Raw genomic sequence first — 20,678 nt, forward strand, 5'->3', positions numbered from 1 at the left:
CTAAGGGTGTGTAAGAGCTATTTCACACTCATGTGCCTTGAGCTTATTGCCAACACAAATCACACTGCACACTGCACTTTGAAATGCATGTCTGAGGCCAAATATTTAGTGGGCATAAATTAGCTTTACCTGGCAGCAAAAGCTACTTGTGTATTTGGACAGGAAAAGCCATGTACACTGGAATTAAACCAACAACTTATTCAACCAACTCTGTAAAGTGGGGACATTAGCAAGCAAGATGTTGAAATAAATTTTCATAGTTCCATAGCAGAAGTTGCACATGTACAATGAAGTGACATGATTGCTTTCTAACAAAGATACCACGCAGTTATTTGTGTACACAGAGCAAATCTAAACATCAAGCAGAACACAGAGCATAAAACCCAAGTCTCCTTGACACAGGAAGCTTAAGACACAGAGATGACTGTTAGGGCTATGCAGGTATATGAAAAGCACTTCAGTAAAGGTGAGGCTCCCATGGAATTACTAAACCTTCCTCGTAGGTAGTGTTAGGAGTCCACAGCTCCAGCCCAGCCACACTCATGGGAATCCCACCCAACTCACTTTCACAGAGCATTTTACCACAGGTGACCTGCAGGTCAGTACTATTCCCTTTTGCCATAACTTATCCATAAAGTATTTGCCCACGGAAAGATGAATGCTGTCACATCGCCAATAGTTACTCACTTTTCTGCTCTTCCATCTTTTCCTGAAGCAACTGGCAAGTGCTTGTTAGAGCTGCATTCACATCCTTGAGCTTTTGCTGCTCAGAAATGGCTTCCTTTAACTTGCACTTCAGGGATGCAGCTTCCTCACAGGCAGAGCGAAAGGCTTCAGCTTGGTCCTCTCTCTAAGCACAAAACAATATTTAACAAAAAAAGAAAAAAAAAAAAAAGGAAAATAAGAAAAATACCCTGCCTAATACAAGGAGCCTCTACAGTTCATGTAGATAAAACCGAACTGCATCTGTTTTCTCTCAGGAAGTGATAAAGCTCTCTCTGAACTTCTGCATTTTTACAGTTGGGGTGGACTGTGTATGGAAGCTATTTTTGGCTTTTTTTTTTTTTTTAAAGCCACCACAAATATGCGATGCTGCCTCTTTCATCAGCAAACTGTTGTCACCACCCCCTCACATTTTACTTCCTTCGCTGGTTCCACTTTCGCAATAAGGCTCTCCATTCTGAACGCAGGACTTCCTTTCCCAAGAGCAGCAATGCACTGTATGCAGTGTTTTGCATCTGCCTGCATCTTTTCGGCAAAGAGGAAACTAGTCTGCCCCTTACCTGTTTGTTGGCATCCTCAAGCTGCTTTGTAGCTTTTTGCAGCTCCAAACCAAGAGCTTCTGCCTGGCCAGCAGCTTCTTCTTGCAACTGTTTGACAGTTTCTATCTCACGTTGCCTGCAGGGTGCGAGAGCACAAACCACAATCCGTTACTGACATTTTAGAGCAGGCATGCCTGGGAGATGACACATGCTAGTCGTTGAGACACACATTAAGAACCATATTCAGCCATTACATCTCTAGGGCTGAGCAACAGAGGCTTTCAGCTTAGGAAGAACAATTTAACCTAGTAGGCAAGCAGTTTGTTTGTTTGTTTGTTTTTCCCCCCCTATAGTAGCTTTGGAAGTAGGAAGAGAATTAAGATTCTTCCCTGGTTTCTAACTAAGCAGAAAAAGAGCTGTGCCAGTCTCTGCCAACTGGGCGTCACAGTGAAAGCTTATAGACTATTCAGAGACATCTCAAAATTAAAAATCTTATTTGATCAAATTGTGAAAGCTTGGTCTAAGTTCATAAAATTATCAATATTGAGTCAGTCATTCTAGCAAAAACACCCTGGAGCTGTGCCTGCAGGTAATAGCTTCCTCTGGTTGATCTCCCAGTACTCCAGAAGGTATTTCACTTGGCAGTGAGCAGATTCCGTACCACAGAACAGGTGCTAAAGTTGACCACTTTCAAAAAGCCTCTTTCACTCTGCACAAGCATTTTACTTGCTTATTTTTTTGTCTCGTTTATACGATTATTTCTTTTTCTTGTTGCAGCCACCACAAAGAATGGTGATGTAGAGGCAGCTCTATGAAAGCAGTATTCTTTAAGAAATTGGTATTTTTTGCCAGCTCCTTCTTCAGTGAAGGAAGAGCAGGTGGGAGGTCTACATTAACAATGTGAGTTGTATCTGAGTGAAGTGAGAGCGCAGTGTGACTGCTCTGCATTAGCTCACAGGAATGCAAAGCCTTGCTAGTAAGCTGCTTGCATCCTGAACCTAGGGAATGGCAAGCATGTAAAAATTTACAGTTTAGCATAGGATGGTGGAAGACTGACACTATAAATAAGTTTAGGACAAAGATCTGAGATCAATTTTTCTGGAAAGAAAATTAGAAAAAAAAATCCCAACTTGGCTAGCTCACTTCTTAAGTGTCTGAGAAGAGGTGAGAAGGAAGAAAGAAAGATTTCAGGTTTATTATCACTTGCTGTCATATTTGTTATATTAAATCTCCCAGCAGGAACTACAGGCTAAAAAACCTCAGATTTAAAGCTATATTTTCATATTTAGTGAGGTACCTCACTGTCTTGTTTTCTCAGGAGTACAGCTTCAGTTATACCAAAAACAGTAACAGCCACAGATATGTATTTCACAGGTCTTGCTTCACATGCAATCAGCAGTTTATGTAACAGTTGCACCTGCGAGGTAGGCAGTGCTCTCCCCCACTTATCCCCTTCTAACTTCTCAGCTTGTGGTCTTCCCTCATATTTTCAAGTAAGAATTCAAGATCATAAGTTATTTCATACACAAACCTGAACTCTCACATGCTGTAATGTTACACTAAAACCAGATCCATTCTCCAAAAATCCATGGGGAAAATAAAAATGCTTTCAGAATTCACTAAGCTTTAATACACTTAATACAAATGAAATACATTATTTTTTAAGGGGTACCTGGCAGAGAGCTCTTTCCTTAGGTGAAGCTGCTCTGTTTTGGTTCTCCTCAGGTTGCTTGCCATTCGAATAAAATCCTTATCTAGAGATTCTTTGTGTTTTTCCAAGAGATTGAGTTTTTGGATCCAAAGGTGCTTTTTCTCTCCTAACTCCTGCTTGAGAACCTGTGGAATTTTGAGATTGAGTTGCCACGTGTTTAGAGGAAGAGCAGATACACAGGGTAAACTAGAACCCTGAATTACGTGATGCAGGATAAAATATCAAGAAAGAAGAATTCAGTCCTCTTAATCCGTTACCGCAAAAAAAATGGAGGCCTCTGACTTTAAAGAATGCTTAACATGGAAGCCATATTTGCTTACATTGGTTCAAAGGGAACAGACACTGATCCCACAGATGTGGGCCACATTAGAGTTTAACATTGTTCACAAGCTTCAAACAAAAGAAAAGCAGCGCATAACGTACCACACTGCAGAACTAAAAAAGCCTGAGCATTTTCATTAGATCGGTTTACTGGAGTGACATGGGACATGGCCACAAGCAAATGCCCACATCCTGAAGATAAGTTCCTCAGCCAAAGCAGGCAGCACTTGCTATTAGAAATACCATAGCTTGACACATAAGTGGCAGAGACTTATATCAAGACTGTTATGCTGTACACATGCCCTATCTTCCAGCAGAATGAGGCAAAAAATGTTTACTGTCATCACATATATATGCTTAAACACACATACACACACAGATATATTTGAAACTTACTTGTTTATAATAATTTAAAGCATTCCAGCAAAGCATGCACATAATGTATTTTACAGAAGACAGGGGGTAAAAAGAAGTGTTTAAGCTTAAAGTGACAGTGGCTGGTCCCAGTTTCCAAAGACCTCACCAACTTTCCACAAAAGCTGCCTGTAAGACTAAAAAGAGTGCTTTTTTTCTTGCATCTTCTATTGTTCAGCTCCCTGTACCATATTTCACACACATCCACTGCATTCTAAGTGAAGACAATATGCTTGACATGAAGTCATTCCATGCTTCCAGAACCCTGAGGATGGGAGACCTGTTTTTAAAGCATCCTGCTATTTCTCGAACCTCTGCTACTCTAGTTTCTAATTGTATAAAACTCGGTGAGCCAGAACAGATCAACACTTAAAACAAAAGTTCTCAGCTCTACATGCTTAATGGGAATACGACCACGTCATGAAAGGTAAATCAACATGCATCTTTCAGCTGAGAAATATTGCAGGAGGAAGTTTTTCAAGACCAAAATCCTTCCAGTGCAGGAAGGCTGGATGACTCTAACAATTGTTTCCTCCTGCCCAAGAAAGGATGGAGAGGACAGCTATAATATTTTGCAACACTGGAGGAAAGAAAAAGGAGTATCTTTCTGCTTCAAAGCTAACAGCTTAAAGCAGTATGTTTTGTGGTGTAACCTGTTATTACCGAAGTAGGCTGAATAGAGGTTTTGCATCTACTTGAGAAATAAAAAGATTATATATAGCATTAATACGCAGTACAATGGATTAGCATGTAAAAGAGTTCTTAACAGATTAGAGGAAAAAAACCTACATCCAGTATGATGGCCATCTGAGAAACCACTGTTATGTGGAAAACCAGGGGAGAAGTCAGGGAGAGAACAAGAGCAAGAGGGTTGAGCAGTATCCACAGACTGTTGCTAACAAAGGGAGAAGTTCTTGCCACAGTTACTTTGATTCTATACCCTCAAGTCTTAAGAGAAAATGAGAGTAATAGTAAGTATACATTATGGCCCATCCCTGGAGACACTCAAGGCCAGGCTGGTTGGGTCCTTGGGCAGCCTGAGCCAATGGGTGGCAGCCCTGTCCATGGCGAGGACTGTGCTTTAAAGGTTCCTTCCAACCCAAACTATTCCATGATTCTATGATTTTATGATTAAATCTTATATTCCTGTAGAAACCTTTTCTGATGCACATCTAGTAATAGCTGAACATTTTGCTTTTTAAAAGAGAATCTGGTTAAAAAGCCTGCTCTCTTCCTCCTCCTGGTGGAGGAACCATCTGCCTTGTAGTCAAATAGAGCAAAAAGAGAAAACTGGTGTTTTAGAAACACAGAAGTTTCAAACAATGGACAGAAAAGCTTCACACTAGACTGCGTTGTCATCTGACTTCAAACCTACTTGCTTCATCTACCCTTTCCTTCAAGCACAGAGTTACCAAAGAGATGTGTCATACAAGACAAGTCAAGAAAAGCCCAACAGTTGAGTAAAAAGTTGTTCCTTCCCCTTCCCCTTGCTCCCTAAGAGTTAGAACAAAATATACTTTTCCCTATATACCATATCTGACCCATAAATGGACTGCCATACCTCTAATAACACATATAGGATGCAACAGTAAGATATACTGGGGCAGTACACAAAACTTTAAGCAAGTCTGACAGAAAATAGCATTAGAAAAACGTTACCACAAGTTTTCTCTCCCAGGCCTGCTGCACATTCACATCAGGATCTTCTACCCATTCTAAAGAAGTCTTGACAAGCTCTTCTGCTGCAGAAGCTTCTTCTTGCTGAAAATAAAGATTAAAAAAAAAAATAATAATAATCCAACTACTAGTCTAATGCTACTCATCATTACCCAATTAATAAGCAGTGGAATAGTATATACCAAATAATATTGTTAGAAGTGCCCCAACTCTACATCCAAGTAAGTTGCTTGCATTTACTTTTTGTAAAGAGAGCGAATATGAGCTGATTAATAATGTTTGAACGGGTTGTAATTAAAAGACTGACAACAGACCACAACCTTACTCACATAAGATAGATCACTGACCAGGTTTTGCATGACAGCCTTAAACTTCTCTCCTGCATATTCAGGTCCCTGAAGTAAGAACAATACTTCACGGTCCAGTGTTTCATCCAGGGACATCCATTCAGTCTTGGTAATCTTTGAAGACACAGAAGAGCCAGCTAGCTTATTCTGACATCCTTATTACAAACCAGCATCAGTGACATTTAGATTTCTCTGAAGTATCCTAGCATTGTATTTACCAGAAGGTCAGAGCTACTGAAACTTGAAGCCTGCAAAAGCTTTTCAAACACATTATGTCCTGGAGATTTAGTAAAGAAAAAAAGCAAGCAAGCCAAGCTCTTGAATGATCCAATATAAGTTTCAAGTCAGAAGTAGGCAAGAAGTCAATACTTGTTTTCCTCTTATTCAGAGTAGGTTTTACCAAGCGAAGTAAAAGCAAGAACTCCTACTTCCTTTACAGGTCATTAGGTGGAGTTGTATCTCATTCAGTACTTGAGAGGTAAACACAACAACTTGCTGCAGCTGTGTAGAGTTGCAATAGGTAGCAGGACATTACTTTTGAATCCAAGGTATACCAAATATACCTCTCACTCCTGGACCTGCATTTTCAGTCCTTCACAGGATCTTCTACCTCAAATGCTACCTACCTCTTGAAAAATGCAGCAACCACAAAAACAAGTAGCAAAGTTATAGTGAAGACTTGCAGGGAACTAATTAAAAAATAAAAGCACTGCAATAAGGCATTCGTTATCAGCACTACTGAATAACTTGCATCTGAAGAGAAAACAACACTGCAAGGAAGGATAAGACTCCATGAAGTGCTTTTAGGGAAGTGGGCACAGAATAGCCGAAACCAAAACCACAACATAAAAGCAGACTGCTGGTGCAGCAGTTCTCCAGAGTACTGAAAAGCTACGAGAATCACAGATTAAACTTCCAGTGCGCATGACCAAAGTGCTGCTCATAGAAATTAACTGCAGAGAACATAGGCAACACTACACCTCCAACCCGACAGGCACAGCTGCACCACTAAGATCCACCAGCTTGTGCCTCACTTATCAGACGAACGCTTCTCACACTCTCTTCCAAGTTACTATCAAAAGACTTCAGAAAAAACAGCTGGACAGGACTTCCAGATGTGAGGAACATCTTTCCTATTGAGAGGCAAAGGAACGCTACCTGCAAATAGATGCTCATCAGTTTCTAAAGAATAAATTAAATGAAGACTACAACCTTCTCAGCTGTTTACTTTGGTGCTTAGTCTTCTTCTTCTCTACACTAAATTTCAAGAAACATCTGTCCTCCCGCACTGCAAAAGTCATTGTTTGCATCCAGTGTAGGCAGTATTTACTGTCTTAATTAGCCTGTTAAATGTTTGATGACTCATCTCCTGTCAGTCTCTTCTTCTGCCAGATAAATAAGTGACCAAAGCACTTTCAGATGCACATCAGCAAGGGTTTGCTCTGCTTTTATCTGGGCTTTCTCTAACATACTTAAAACAACACTCTAACCCTCACATTCTATGCTTATGTGCGAGGACTAATGAATCCTAACTCTGGGATTATCTAACAATCTGCAGAGAATGAGCTTTGTTTTTAATTTACTGATGCAAGACAACTGGGATAAGATTCAATAGGATCTGATTCACACCTCAGAAGACTGAGCAAGCTCCAGTTCACAGTCCAGTGAATTCATCTCTTCAGGAATATTGCCATTAACCTTACTCATCAACGGGAAGCTCAAACCATTTCTAAAAGAAAATGGAGAAGATAAAAATAAGAATCAGTCCTTTTTGATTTTTCATGAACTATTTTTCCTGGGACTCTCTCTCAGTACTCACGAGATCAACTCTTGCTGCATGTGCCGCATGTCCTCCAGTAGTTTACTCTTCTCTGCCCGCAAAGTCTAAAATATATTTATCAGAGCTAGTTAGAGAGTTAGCCTGGCATGCAGAGGCAGCACAGGATATGCACATTTTCCCCCAATTAGACAGCAACTAAGCTTATTCCCATACCTCTATAATCGAGGTACACTCCACAATGGTTAATTTCAGTTCTTTGATGTCCTGCTCCTTCTGCAAAGAATGTGGAGAAAAGCTTTAAAGCGTACAACCTGATCATTAGCACACTGAGCTATAGTTGTAGCTATCTATTTTGTAGTATTGTTTTAGTTACAAAGCATACTCAATATTACACCACAGATGCAAGCTGCAGAAGAATGCCTGGCCTACTGGCCAATAGGAAGCACTTGGTAGATCTCTTCCAGAAGTCCTAGAATTAAGAGCATAGGAAAATGCTTTCTAGGTGCTATGTTTTAACTTATCAGTTATCTGGTTGCTGTATCAGCATTCTACTTCTAGTTGAAAATCTGGACCATATCGTGCATAGCATAAGTGGGTTTTTTTTGTTTGTTTGTTTGTTTTTTTATGCCAGCTGATCCTTAAATTTACTTGTGTTCTCCAAGATGTTTATTCTCGTTAGCTTTCATGATTACAGGGATAGAGCATGGGGGGCTTCGTAAATTAAACAATGTCTAGTGAAAGGTCTGACAGAGAACACATCAACCCTCACAACACTACTGACTTGGTAGAATTAGAAGCTTTCTTAGGGTTATGCACTGGGCTTCAGTTGCATTATGTGCTACACATACAACTGAAACATTTCTTGGAGAAAATACAAACTTGAAGTAAAGAGCTGTCTCCTCTCATCCCTTTAATGACCTCTATCTTCTCTTCTCACTTGTTTTCAGTGAGCTGAAACTATTTAATCAAACTGATGAAACTATTTCTCTTTGGACACAGAGCTGTATTTTTCTTGTTGTTGTTTTGCTTTTTAATAAAAATACCTTTGAGGTAAACCCTTGTCCCACTGATCCTAAAGCCAGCTATTTGCTGGTTTCAAATTTTCTACACTAATTTCCTCAAGTTGATGCAAACCAATCACCCTGACCTACAGAAATACACACTCTAGTATTCAGCATTTAATATTCCCTTCTTGACAACAGACTAAATAAACATTGAAAAGAAGAATACATAGCCCATGGAAGTTTAAAATTGTTCAAATAGGGGGAAGTACAAGCTATTAAGCTGCTTCTGGGAGCAGAAGTGAGGGTGAGAAGAACACCTTGTCAGCTATAAAGTTATCAGCTAGATCACAGTCTCATTCTGTCTTGTCACTATTTGAATTCAAACCACACATTTTTTGTAGTGAACTGATAGTCAAGTATTTCATCAGCTGATTTAGAGCATCTTCAGCTAAATGGAAACTTCATTAGCCCAGAAAGCACTTTGCACAATTCACTATGCCAAAACCTGCATGTGGTCTTACGTTTTTGTATTTAAGTACAAAATACATAACAAGTGCACAAGTACACAAATCATCACAAAAGTAGTTAACTAGGCTTTCCTGAAGCATACAGATCTCAATATGGAGAAAACAGATTTTCTTTTCCACTGAGTTCTGGATCGCTATTTTGACACAAAATTAAGTCATTTAAAGCTAATCAGATGATGGAGAAAGATCATTTGCAGGTACATTCTTTTACTGTCTAGTGAAGGAAGTAGCTTTCAGAAGCCTTTGCACTTTTTCTGAAGTTTGGAAGTTTGTTTTAAAAGATTCTGATATATATATATTTTAATAAGGAACAGCAAATTCCAGCAACCTTTAGTTATGCTGACTCACTATCAGGTTCTAAAGCAGATCTCGCCTACTTTGAAGACATTTATAGGATCAGGTTCTGTCATGTGAGAACACTAGAAATCAAAGCACTACAGCAAAGACCACAGCCTTGCCTTTTCATAAAGCATCCCATCTCAGTATTTTCAAGGCATCAACAAAACAAAAGCAACTAACCTGCATTAAGCTTGTCTCTTTATTCACCACAGTGCTCTCATAGATATGTATCTGCATCTGAAGAATAGAGAGAACAAAGTCACCAGCATGAACTATAACACAATTCTACTCTTACCTGGTATGATATATCTCAAAGTTCAAATCTCGCACCCAATAAAAAGTGTTCTCAGGTCTCAATCAACCCTTCTCTTTTCTTGCCTGTGTGTGCCAGCAGTGTCAGCAACACTAACCAAAGTGCAACTTCCTAATGCATCTCCTCAAACAGTGAAGAAAGGGTTTTCTGAAAGTCTAACTTTGAGGGATGAAATAAAAATGTGGTTTGCCTATATTCTCAGTTTTTAGCCTCCAGACAGCAATTTCCTTTGTCAAAGGTGTCAACTGGCCAAATAAGGATCACGCTGCATCTCTTTAATACACACAAGTTCAGGGTTGCCTACCTTTCAAAGAACAAAGCTAGATCTGAATAAGCCATAGTCTAACTTCTCATGTCTCCTGAAACTCTTACTTGAAGCTCTGCCACATTTTTGGAGAGATCCAAAATCTTCTTTTGAAGTCCATCAGTGTCCATGCTATTCCTAATGTTCTGAACAAAATAAAGAATGTTTAGGCATAGCTGAACAGATTGACAGCTTCTCTTTGAAGAAATGAGGAATAATAACACATCCACCCCCAAGATACTGCCTACTCTAAAGCAGTAACAGCATTTATGCACATACAAACTTTATTCTCCTACTTTCTCTCATGCTTCTACACCTATCAAAATACCTGATGCTGCAAACATGTTGGACAATAGGAATTGCACTGCAGTTTTTTGCTTTTTTTTTTTTCCTTCAGCAAGTCCTATAAGTTAAAGGCAAAAAAGTATAAATGTTTAGGGTAACAACCTCTATCTTAAGGCATATATTCACTGCGGACAAGCTTTTAGTCAGAAAGCAAAATGGTAAGGGTGAAGTTAACTTGATGACACCAGCATCTCCAATTCAGTTCAAAGCAGTCTATTTCTCATCTACATGAGCTAAGCTCACCCTACTGGAATAGTTTCTATTTTCCAGTTTCCCCAAACCCCTGTTAGAACTGAAGGACAAAATGCCAGAAAACATCAGCTTTTCAGGCCCACCATGAGTGTAAGAACAGAAACATGCTGTTAATCAGTGCCTATTGAGACATACTAGTATTTGAGAAAGACTAATCTCAACACAGCAAGCATGCAGTGAACAACAACTACTATATAGTATATAAGTATATAGTAAATAAGTATAGTAGATAGTATACTACACACGCTATATACTTAGTGAGAACTATTGGTAATCAGTGGACGGTTGGACTGGGTGATCCTATGGGTCTTTTCCAATCTTGATGATTCTATGATTCTATATTTTGGCATAATGATAGATTCCCAAAAACCACATTTTTAGATTATTTTTTATGATCTGTTTCTGTAATCTCACTTTAAATACCATACAAGTACAGTCTGTAAGCGAGTATTAACATTTTATCATCTGATGAAGACTTCTTTATAGAATATTTACTTAAGTAAGAATTAATAACTCCCCTCTGAAAAGGAGCACACACAACAAAAGCTCAACTAATAAACAGCCTATAGAGAGCTCCATTAGCCTCCTGCAGATCCATTATGGGCCAAGGACAGATGTGGGAGCGGAATTCCCAGCCACCATATTTCTTTAGAACTACAGCTCCATAAAGAACTCCTCCTTTGGATCTTACAGAAGGGTTACAGAAGTGAATATCAATCAAGAAGTGTTAATTGGAGGTTGTTTTGATATAGAGTTAGTGTATTCACAGCTGTACAAACTAAGCTTAGTTGAAGTTTGTTTCTAAAGCTTTGAATTTGAAAAATAAATTCAAAAGCTGCTTTGATCCCTTCCCTTCATGCTTCCCACCTCATACTCTTGCTTGTCCAGCCAGTGGAAAGTCTGAAGCATAGTACAATTTCAAGATAAGGAGTATTACAGCAAGTCATTGTTGTTAAACATAAGATATCTTGACAATCCAATTAGCATGTCAGGCTTCAAAGTCTCACAAATAATTTATTACTAATAAGCATTTAGCTAGACAAGAACATGTACTTGCAAGGTCATTATTTTACCTCTTCTTGAAGAGAAGCTATTTTGATGAGAAGAGTTTGATTTTCTTTTTCCTGATTAATAGAAAAAAAAAAACACCACAGAAACAGAACAGTCATTTTTTGTACATAAAGTTCAAAATGCAAAGCCAAACTAAGCAAAAGCATTGGAGCACAAACACATGAGGCCCAGTACAAAGCTGTTTCTTTGCATTCCTTTGTCTCAGAGAGAAGAACAGAGAGTGCTGAAACCTATGCAGCTTCTACACTAGCTACACTCAGAGTGTGACTCCAACAGTTCAAATCAGAATAAAACTTAGACTATTAGATGATAGGAGGAAGGGATTCAAGATCAGAGAGAGCAAGGGTAGTTATGCTCATGCTTCAGACAAGTCTGAAAACCTTGTGCGTCACATTATATTTCTCCATCACTGCCCTCCATTTCAGAGGAAGAAGAATAGTAGTGTCCTACTCAGTGCTTCCACAGCTCAGGAGACAATAACTAAGCATCTTGTAAGCAGAACTACAGAACTTCTCATATTTCTCCCTCCCATTTTATCTCCTTTTCACAAGGAAAAGACTGTATAAACCAAACCAGAAAACAGAAAAAAACGAACGCATGCACAGTGGAGCAGAATAGCTGCTCTGTATGGAAGAGCTTTTTTGCTTTCATGTAAATGCCCATCTGAATACTGTGCCCCATCAGCAGCACACAGCTGTGGAATTTTACAGCTACCCCCATGCAGCAAGACAGATGTCACTGAACATTGTGCATGGCAGCAACACAGAAATATGATCTTCAGCTAGACTGCTTTGGCATCTAGCAACACCTGCTAGAACTGCTGCAGCATCAACATCTCTACTGTGCTGCTTTATATATCTTACAATCACATGGGCTTTGCCACTCAGACATCTAGTGTGCAATTCAGATGCCTTCATGTGGGCTTCCTGTGCTGTATGAGAGATGCTGTCTGGCTTCTGGCTGTCAGAATCAGAATAGACAGATGTCCACTGGGCCCTTGCTATTGCTACCAGCTCACATTGATAATTCCAAGAGCCCACTGATGACTTTGGAAAAACAGCTCCTTTGTGTGTGCATCTGAACAGACCCTCCTGCCCTGATGGTTCTTTAAAAAAGAAGCAATGTGCAAAACCTAAACTTCTGGCAGAACACTGCCAACATTAAATTAGACGGAGCTTAATGATGGCAGTGTGGTTATCATTAAAAACAGTTCTTAATGTCAACTTCCATGGTAGGCTGACCCTTTTAAATCTTTACTGCAGTTTATGTTAGTTCCATACAATAACTTCACAGTGTTTTCCCTAATACTGTGAAACTACATTTTGAACATATTTAAATGCCTCAGTACCTACTGACATAGGGAAAGTCATATTACTGAGTTTTTATGGTCTGAATGGTCATGGCAGTGCTACAGATGGCATGAGAAATTGTGCAACACAACCTGAGAAGTAAAAGCACCTACCAGCTGTTTATTCTGACAAAGCATCTTCTGCCCCTTCGCTTCCAAAAGGTTCAGGTTGTTCTTTGCTTCTTCTAGTTCTTCTTCCAGTGATTTGGCTTTCAGCACAGAATGTTGGATGCTGTTTGAAGGGAAATAAATCCAAGAAAACTTCAGCAAGTTACACGTGGTCATTAGATAGGGCTGACATACTAAGAACATTGTATTTTTAGAAGCTGCTTGGGACTTATTCTTTGGCACAGATATTTAACAAAAGTTACGGGCTTTGCTTTAAGTAAAGGCTCACAGATTCATTACCCACTTTATCACATCTCTTCCACACTTGCAATAAGGGATGAGAGCCCAAGCAGGCATAGCACTAAAGACAGTATGCTTTTGTTTGCATCCACCTACCAATCTAGCTTACTGTAGTCAACTACCAGATTAACCTGAGCAAGAAAATTAATCTTCAACACTTTATCAATAGCAGTTAAGAAAGCCACTTCAATTCAGTTTTCAAGGATAAGCTTTGTATCATGTTATTTTCTCAGCCTGACACCCTAACCTATATACATTTAGTCAGTGTGGCAAGGCCCTTTTTCTGCCTCGCTCGGGGCCTGTGCAGCATCGCAAAGCACACAGTCTGACATGAGGGTACACATCCCACACCAGCACTGCTGCAGGCCTGTTGCCTTAATATCCCCAGAAGATGCTGGGAATGTTTTGCCAGTTGACATAACTACATCACATTTGAATTAATTGGCTAAGATGAACATTATGAACTCACTGTAAAAAAAGCCCTATACTCATGGCATTGACGGTTCCCCTGGCTGCAGCAATACTTGCAAGTGGGACAACATACTTTAGTTCCTCAGGAAACTAAGAGAATAGCTCTTACACAGTTATTTCCTCCCTGCTTGGCAGTAAGCAAAATGAATAGTTCCCCCCAAAATGGAGCACAGAACTGGAAACTTTACAGGGCATAACTCTTCTCTTGGTAGTATTAAGACTTTCACCCCATCACCTCAGTTTTTATTTTCCCTTCAGGTTTATTTATATTTACTCCAAAATTTTGCCTAGATGCAAGTCAGCCTGCAAGAACCAGGCTAAAAAAATGAGTAACTGCTGTAATAAGAACCAGGAGGTACAGAGCAGAACAATCAGGCAAGAGGATTAAGCCTCACAAACACAATATGAAGCCAAGAAAGTTGCTGGCAAGAAGCACTAGTGAGGCCGCAAGCACAAAGCAAGGCTGGACTACTTGGTAGAATATAGATCCACCCACATTACACTCCACAGTAGAACAGATGGTGCCAGGGTCTCCCACCTTTTTATTTGTTGGCATAAATTCTCGTTATCTGCCAGTAATTTGTTGTTGGTCTCATCCACAGCTTCCAGGGTAAGCTTCAGCTTGTTGTTCTCTTCCTGGAGCTTCAGGTTGTTGTACTGCAGGTCTGCGACACAGGTTATCAAGTCAGATGTCTCCCTGTTTCAGTACCAAAACCAGAGGAAAAAAAAACAAACAACAACCAAAGTCAAGGAAAGTGACTGACTAACTTAGACTTTTTTTTTTTTTTAAATCCTGAAGCTGAGTGGTAGCTATTAGAGGGGCAAGATAACAGCTTGTAAAGGACTATCAATGCTTGCAGTGAACAGCCATTTGCAGTCAAAATCCAAAATATCAAATCATAGGTAAGTTCTAAAACTCCACATACACTAGCACTAGGCAAATATTTTGTCTTTAAGAAGTGTTTTTTACTCCCTACAATGAAAGTATGCCACCAGGTGAGTGTCACATCCCTATGCCTGCAAGGCAGCACCTTCAGCCTTTATTTTTATCTTTTACTTTACTTCAGCCTTTACTTTTACCCACTCTTAGGCTCTAGCTAATACTTCCAACTCCTTGAGTACTGAGTCCTTTCACTTTCCCAAAACCACCCTGCAACTACACTTTCAACTGAAACTTGAACAAGGACCACTTTTCTGAGGTCCTAAAAATGAGAGAAGTGTCAGAAAGTAGATCTGAAGATTTGTGACTACACAAAGCGCAAAAAGTGATCTTTAAAAATTCCAGTGTTAAGTACTTCAGTATCAACTTAATCCAAATCTGAGTCATGATTATTAATAAAGAAATAACCTAAGCAAAACTAATGATCAGATTTTTCAGGAGATAACACTACTCTATTATCATGTACCTAAGAACTTGGAAAAAAAAAAAATAATAATTAGGAAAGAGGAAGGGAGAGTTTAAGAAGAAAAACCATAATTTTCCCCTCTCAGAAAAACTCTGACCACAGGAAATTAACAAGGCAGACAGATACAAAAGGACTAAGATACCAGTGGGGAAAATTACTACTGTTTTTCACTTCGAGTAGAAGCTGTAAGGAAGAATGTGGCACTATCAAGAGCATCAGGATTTCCACCAAAATAGTTTTCCAAAACCATCAGCTTCAGTGGTTCTACGAATTGCTCTTAAGTAATCCAAAAGACAAGAGTACTAAATTCTGCAAAAGAATTGCTTTAACAGACTTACATGTCTCCTTTGGACACATCACCCCCAAATGCCTCCAAGCTTCCTGACGTAACATTCATCCAAAGTGGTGTCTTTTTTACTGAAAAAGATTTGTTTTTGGTTATGGAATAGAGACAAAGTACTTTCCTGAATAATATTAGAATAAAGTGGTCTTCACCTTCAAAGGTGTTTCTATGCACTTTAAACTCCTGGTCTTCTATGCTTGCTGTTGGTTCCTCAGTAGTACTACCATCCCTGAAATACAGAAGCATCAAGAGTCACATCCAAGAGTACAAGAGAGGTGCTTGCTGATCTTGCTTACCAAATTGCAATACTTAAAGTTTTCAGCCAAACACCACCTCATGGTCATGACTGGACATCATGAGCATGTTCCAAAGTACAGGAAGTACAAACCACAGGAAAACTTTTCACAAAATATTTGAGATAAATTGATAAGAAGCTCTTACCACTTCCTCTTACAGTCTTCAATCCACTCTTTCATGATGGCATGATAGGTTTCAAGGTCCACAGAGACATCTTTCTGATCTGGGTCAAGCATGCTGCACAGCTCTTCAAGACCACTGTCTTCTAGTCCTCGACTTGTTGTGTGTCTCAAATAATCAACTATCTTGGAAACTGCTACTTTTCCTGAAATAGATACATGGGACCATGTACCAGATTGTGAAGACTAGTAGGCTAATGAAAAAAAGCTGCAATTACTGATCTGCCATAGCGAACACAAAATTGTCCTCTAGAGCTGTAGACAAGCAATCAATCACTACAGCTCAAATGAAATGCTCTTTCTATTGTTGGTGGTGGTGCCTTTTCTTTCTTTCTTCCCCTAATGCAGAAGCATGAAAGTTACTAATTTTGTGGAAATCAATTTAAGAACAACAAACATGCCTTATTTACTGTGTTACTGCATTCAGGCCACTCATCAAATTGAGAAAAACACGTGACATCATCTTACTCTGCTGGACTTCTCTGCCTAGCAATGTTATTCATGTTTGAGATGGAACCTGGAAGAATAACCTCCTGCTCTGAAGCTTCCCAGAGTTCGTTCCTAACGGGAAAAACTCTAAGAAATAAGGGATCATCTCCAATATGGCTGATTGTCAGAAATGCTTGCTACTCTACTTGCTCTGCACTTCTGTACAGCAAAAGTTATCTGGGGTGGAGGAGAAATGAGGGGAGAAGGAAAGGGATGCATCATAAAAAAGGAGACATGATCATATAATGTGCCACATGTACAGCCACCTAGCTAAGGCAGCTATTCTTTCTAAACATACCACAGATCACAATGCCCCAAGATGTAACATATCTTAGTTTTGAAAACGTATTGACTGAAAGCTGGAAAAACAGCAACAAAAAGCACCAAACCTGTACGTTTAATGTCACACGCGTGAAATATGGTGGTCAGTAAGTCTTCTTCACAGATCAAGCTCACATCATACATGTCATCAGTTTTGCAGCCCCGTGACTGCTTCTGCCCTGTGAAGAATAAATTTGTCATTATCCATCTTCATTTGCTCATAGTAATTTCCATGCACGATACCTTCTAACTGCAGTATTGTTTCTGCAATAGCATAAGGCTGCACAGCATACCACAGCTTGGACAATGCATTTTTTTCAGGTGACAAAAAAACAAAAACAAAAACAACCAAGAAATAACAGCAGGAAAACTGATAATAGCTGAGGACTTGAATTTGGGAACCAGCCTACATGTCTACTTCTACACATGCATGTTTGGGAACTGTAGCTTTTCCTTTGAGGCAAATACTACGTAAATAGAACACGTTATGAAGCCAGGTCTCTATTTCTTCCCTTCCAATCTTCCCATATCTTGGTTAGGTTGAGAAAACAAGCCCAAAGCTTCAATAATAAGAATTAAAAAGTCCATGTGTATACTTTGATCTTTTTATATTAAAGGTGGACTACACAGATAGCTAAAGCCCCCCTTCCTCAACAAGGAATCAGCAAGTCTGAAGAAGTATTTTTTATTCATGTTTTACATTGAGATTCACATTTCTCAGGGAAAAAAACGAGATTTTGTTCAGCTTTTTAACAGACTTATCAGGTTAGACTTATCCTAAAACATATTGTTACCCATTTAAAGAGTAAAGAAGTTAATCTGTTTAAGTTTATGTACTCAGAAGCTTTTGTTTCCAGAACTTTTACCTCTTTCGCTCAGAGATAATCTCTTTGGCACAGGGGGCTGGATCGCAGGACTTTCCAACTTTTTATCAGATGCAAACAACAGTAGATGTGGACTGGACGTCATGTACTTCTGTTCGCGGTGCACATCTTCAGATTCAATGCTTGCTAAAGCACACCGCTGGTTTTGGGCATTCTCCTCTCTGGATGTGAAGTAAGGTGGAGAACAGCTGTCCATGGAACATACTGGCAACCATGTGTTGCTGGTCCTCTCTTCCCTTTCAATGACAGAGTATGTAGCATCTGCAGAGCTGCAGTCTGAGATACGTCTGGAACAAGGTGACAGCAACTGCAAGTCTGCAGAGAAAACGCTGTCACTGCTGGGACTGAAGAAGGGGGGACTGGCACTATTACGACTTCTGAAAGTTCTTCTCTTCAGTATTTCTTCTAGATTTTTTTTGATATTGCACTGTGGACTGTCAAAGTTGCGAGACTGAAATTTTGGTATTTGCAAAGCAGGGTTAGAGACTTGATCCATCATTTGGATTGATTTGATCTTCCTACATATACTGTCCACTGGGTTGTGATGCCGTTTGCTAGCACCACGTTCTGAAGACATTATCAATTCCCCACTCTTGCAAAGTGTCTGAAAAGAACAAGGACAAGATGTAATAGTCAAAACAATGGGCACACATCCTTCGTGCCATTTTGTTCACTGAGCAGAGAGCTCAAAGCTTGGCTATCAAGGGATGTGAAAATCCTTGGTCCTCACACCAGCCATGACAGCAGCCTTCAACTACAACATTTGGCTCTCCAGGGAACTAGAAGTGCTGCAGATTTGGAAGGGGTGGGAAATACATTTTGAAATCTTCCTACTCATTCTTAAATGCAACATCCAAGATAAGATGGATAGGATTGTGAGCAACCTGGTCGAGACGGAGGTGTCCCTCCCTGTAACAAGGGGATTGGAACTAGATGATCTTAAATATCCCTTCCAACCCAAACCATTCTATGATCCGTAACCATGTCAAGGGGTAGGGGGAGGGTAAGGAATAAAGGAGTTAAACTGAAATCCCCCCTCCAGCCTAATAGTTACCTATCTTCTTAAAGGGATCAGTAAGCATCTTTACCCCTCATCCCAGTTTATTTGAAATTATATATTTAACATAGACCATTATATATATATAAAAAAAAAAAAAACAACAGAAATCCACATAACTTCCCTAGTTATTACTTCTGACCATATTTGTAGCATACGCTTCCTCTTGATCCCATAGGATCAAAACTTCTGTTTAACAGCAACCAGCAACAGCTATTTACTCAAGATATCTTCTACAGCTTCAGGTACCTATAGATTTTAGTTTCATTCTATTGCATCTTTTTACTCAGACTGAGGATCACAAAACAAAACAAATTAATAGCAGTTTCCCTAGGAACTTAACTCCCCATTTTCCCTTTAGATACATAAAAAATGGTTTAAACAATTCCTTGCTATTTCTTTTATCAAATATTTATTTTCCTCTAATACAGCAACATGCTTCATTAGCATTTAATGTAAGATATACTGCTTGTACAATCCTGTAGCGTAAAGAGGAAGAGCACAAGCAAGTATTTATGAATCCAGACTGCCAGAAAATACTCAGTTATTTTATCTATTGTAAGCTATGTGCATACTAACTGTTTGGTTTTACAGATGGAGGAGATCTTCACTGCTTCAGTCATATATATATTTTTTCCTACTATTAATTCTTTAAGCAGCAACATTTACATATGGACCACATCCTTGGTCTGAGCAATACTTTAGGATTAATAACAACAGTAAGATACTCAGCATGCTTTTTAGAGGAAAAAAAAAAAAAAAAACAAGTTCATTTTTAATTACCATTGTGGTTGATTTGCAGAATTTAGTCCTAAAAACAAATGCTAGGAAGTAACGCAGTTTTCTATATTAATAATACACAACATACCTTAAATGAAAAAACACAAACACATTGCAGTTAGGCTTAATTACGTTCTTTAAGCTTACAAACGCCTTCAGATACAAGTAACAGATCATAAAAGAACACTGATCACTTAACAATAATGCTGTTTAAGTATTACCTGCATTTCCCTGATTAAAAATTAGCATAAGACTTATACTCACAACAGCAGAATAAAACACAGAAAAATACCTTCACTTTCTCTCAGACAAGAACAGCACACACTAACTAAACCTATTTTAGCTGTTCCTCTGACTAGGACTTAAATAAAGGAACCTTGGTAGTGATACAGGCAGAGAGGGTTCACCTTCTGGAAAATCACCTTAACAAGGTACACCTGCTGCTGCCTGCCACTCAGCTGTAGGGCCAATGGGGCAACAAGTTGCAATGAGGTGCAAATAAAATGTCAGCTTGCAACTTTCTTGCTACCTTATTTGTTTTCTATTGCACCTGCTAGGTGTGCTACCCAGATTTACAACGCACTTAGTTTCACTGCCCTAGTACTCTAATTTCTAAAGGGAAAATAACAGTACAGTTTATTGCTTTGCTCAGATCTGAGGTCCCCAAGATGTTCCTCACTTCAATTAACAGTTTTCTTATTTTTCCCCAGTACTGTAAGCTTCTAGGCAGATCTCACCTAGTTTTTCCTGTACAGAAGCTGAACAGGGAATGTAAAAATCATATGAAAACTCATAGCTCTTATCAGTTTCTAAAGAATTCAGAAGGTGAAATTTGCAGGTTATAGTCTCTGTGTTGCCATCTGATCTGAAACTTGGTTCTATGAGAAAACAAGTTTTGCTATAAAGACTGCTAGCATGCTTCTCTTTTCAACATTATATTCTCAATCAAGATTTGTTTTTCAACACTGTGGATCATTAGGTATATGTTTTACAAATAACAAAAAATAGAATCAGTTAATACAATGCTT

At 39.1% G+C, this 20,678-nt stretch overlaps 1 protein-coding gene across 3 annotated transcripts in view; it reads right to left on the bottom strand.

The window, feature by feature from the left end:
* Positions 1-20,050, bottom strand: part of IRAG2 (inositol 1,4,5-triphosphate receptor associated 2) — a 38,652-nt gene extending 18,602 nt beyond the window's left edge. For 2 of the 3 annotated variants that reach the window (XM_052690615.1, XM_052690613.1), the window contains exons 1-19: positions 19,943-20,050; positions 17,796-18,417; positions 16,998-17,108; positions 16,085-16,265; positions 15,796-15,872; positions 15,639-15,717; positions 14,433-14,591; positions 13,130-13,247; positions 11,670-11,720; positions 10,068-10,145; positions 9,563-9,619; positions 7,726-7,785; positions 7,552-7,616; positions 7,362-7,461; positions 5,715-5,846; positions 5,368-5,469; positions 2,935-3,098; positions 1,284-1,398; positions 688-850 (exon numbers count right to left, since the gene is read on the bottom strand). In XM_052690615.1, coding sequence (XP_052546575.1) covers positions 688-850; positions 1,284-1,398; positions 2,935-3,098; positions 5,368-5,469; positions 5,715-5,846; positions 7,362-7,461; positions 7,552-7,616; positions 7,726-7,785; positions 9,563-9,619; positions 10,068-10,145; positions 11,670-11,720; positions 13,130-13,247; positions 14,433-14,591; positions 15,639-15,717; positions 15,796-15,872; positions 16,085-16,265; positions 16,998-17,108; positions 17,796-18,390 — 2,407 coding nt within the window. In that variant the 5' untranslated portion in view covers positions 18,391-18,417; positions 19,943-20,050. The remainder of the gene's footprint in view (positions 1-687; positions 851-1,283; positions 1,399-2,934; positions 3,099-5,367; positions 5,470-5,714; positions 5,847-7,361; positions 7,462-7,551; positions 7,617-7,725; positions 7,786-9,562; positions 9,620-10,067; positions 10,146-11,669; positions 11,721-13,129; positions 13,248-14,432; positions 14,592-15,638; positions 15,718-15,795; positions 15,873-16,084; positions 16,266-16,997; positions 17,109-17,795; positions 18,418-19,942) is intronic. The other variant, XM_052690614.1, reaches the window with a different exon arrangement.
* Between the last annotated feature and the right edge of the window lie 628 nt (positions 20,051-20,678).

The sequence above is a fragment of the Tympanuchus pallidicinctus genome, unplaced genomic scaffold, assembly GCF_026119805.1.
Source record: "Tympanuchus pallidicinctus isolate F22 unplaced genomic scaffold, pur_lepc_1.0 scaffold27, whole genome shotgun sequence".
In the NCBI taxonomy this organism is placed as follows: Eukaryota; Metazoa; Chordata; class Aves; order Galliformes; family Phasianidae; genus Tympanuchus; species Tympanuchus pallidicinctus.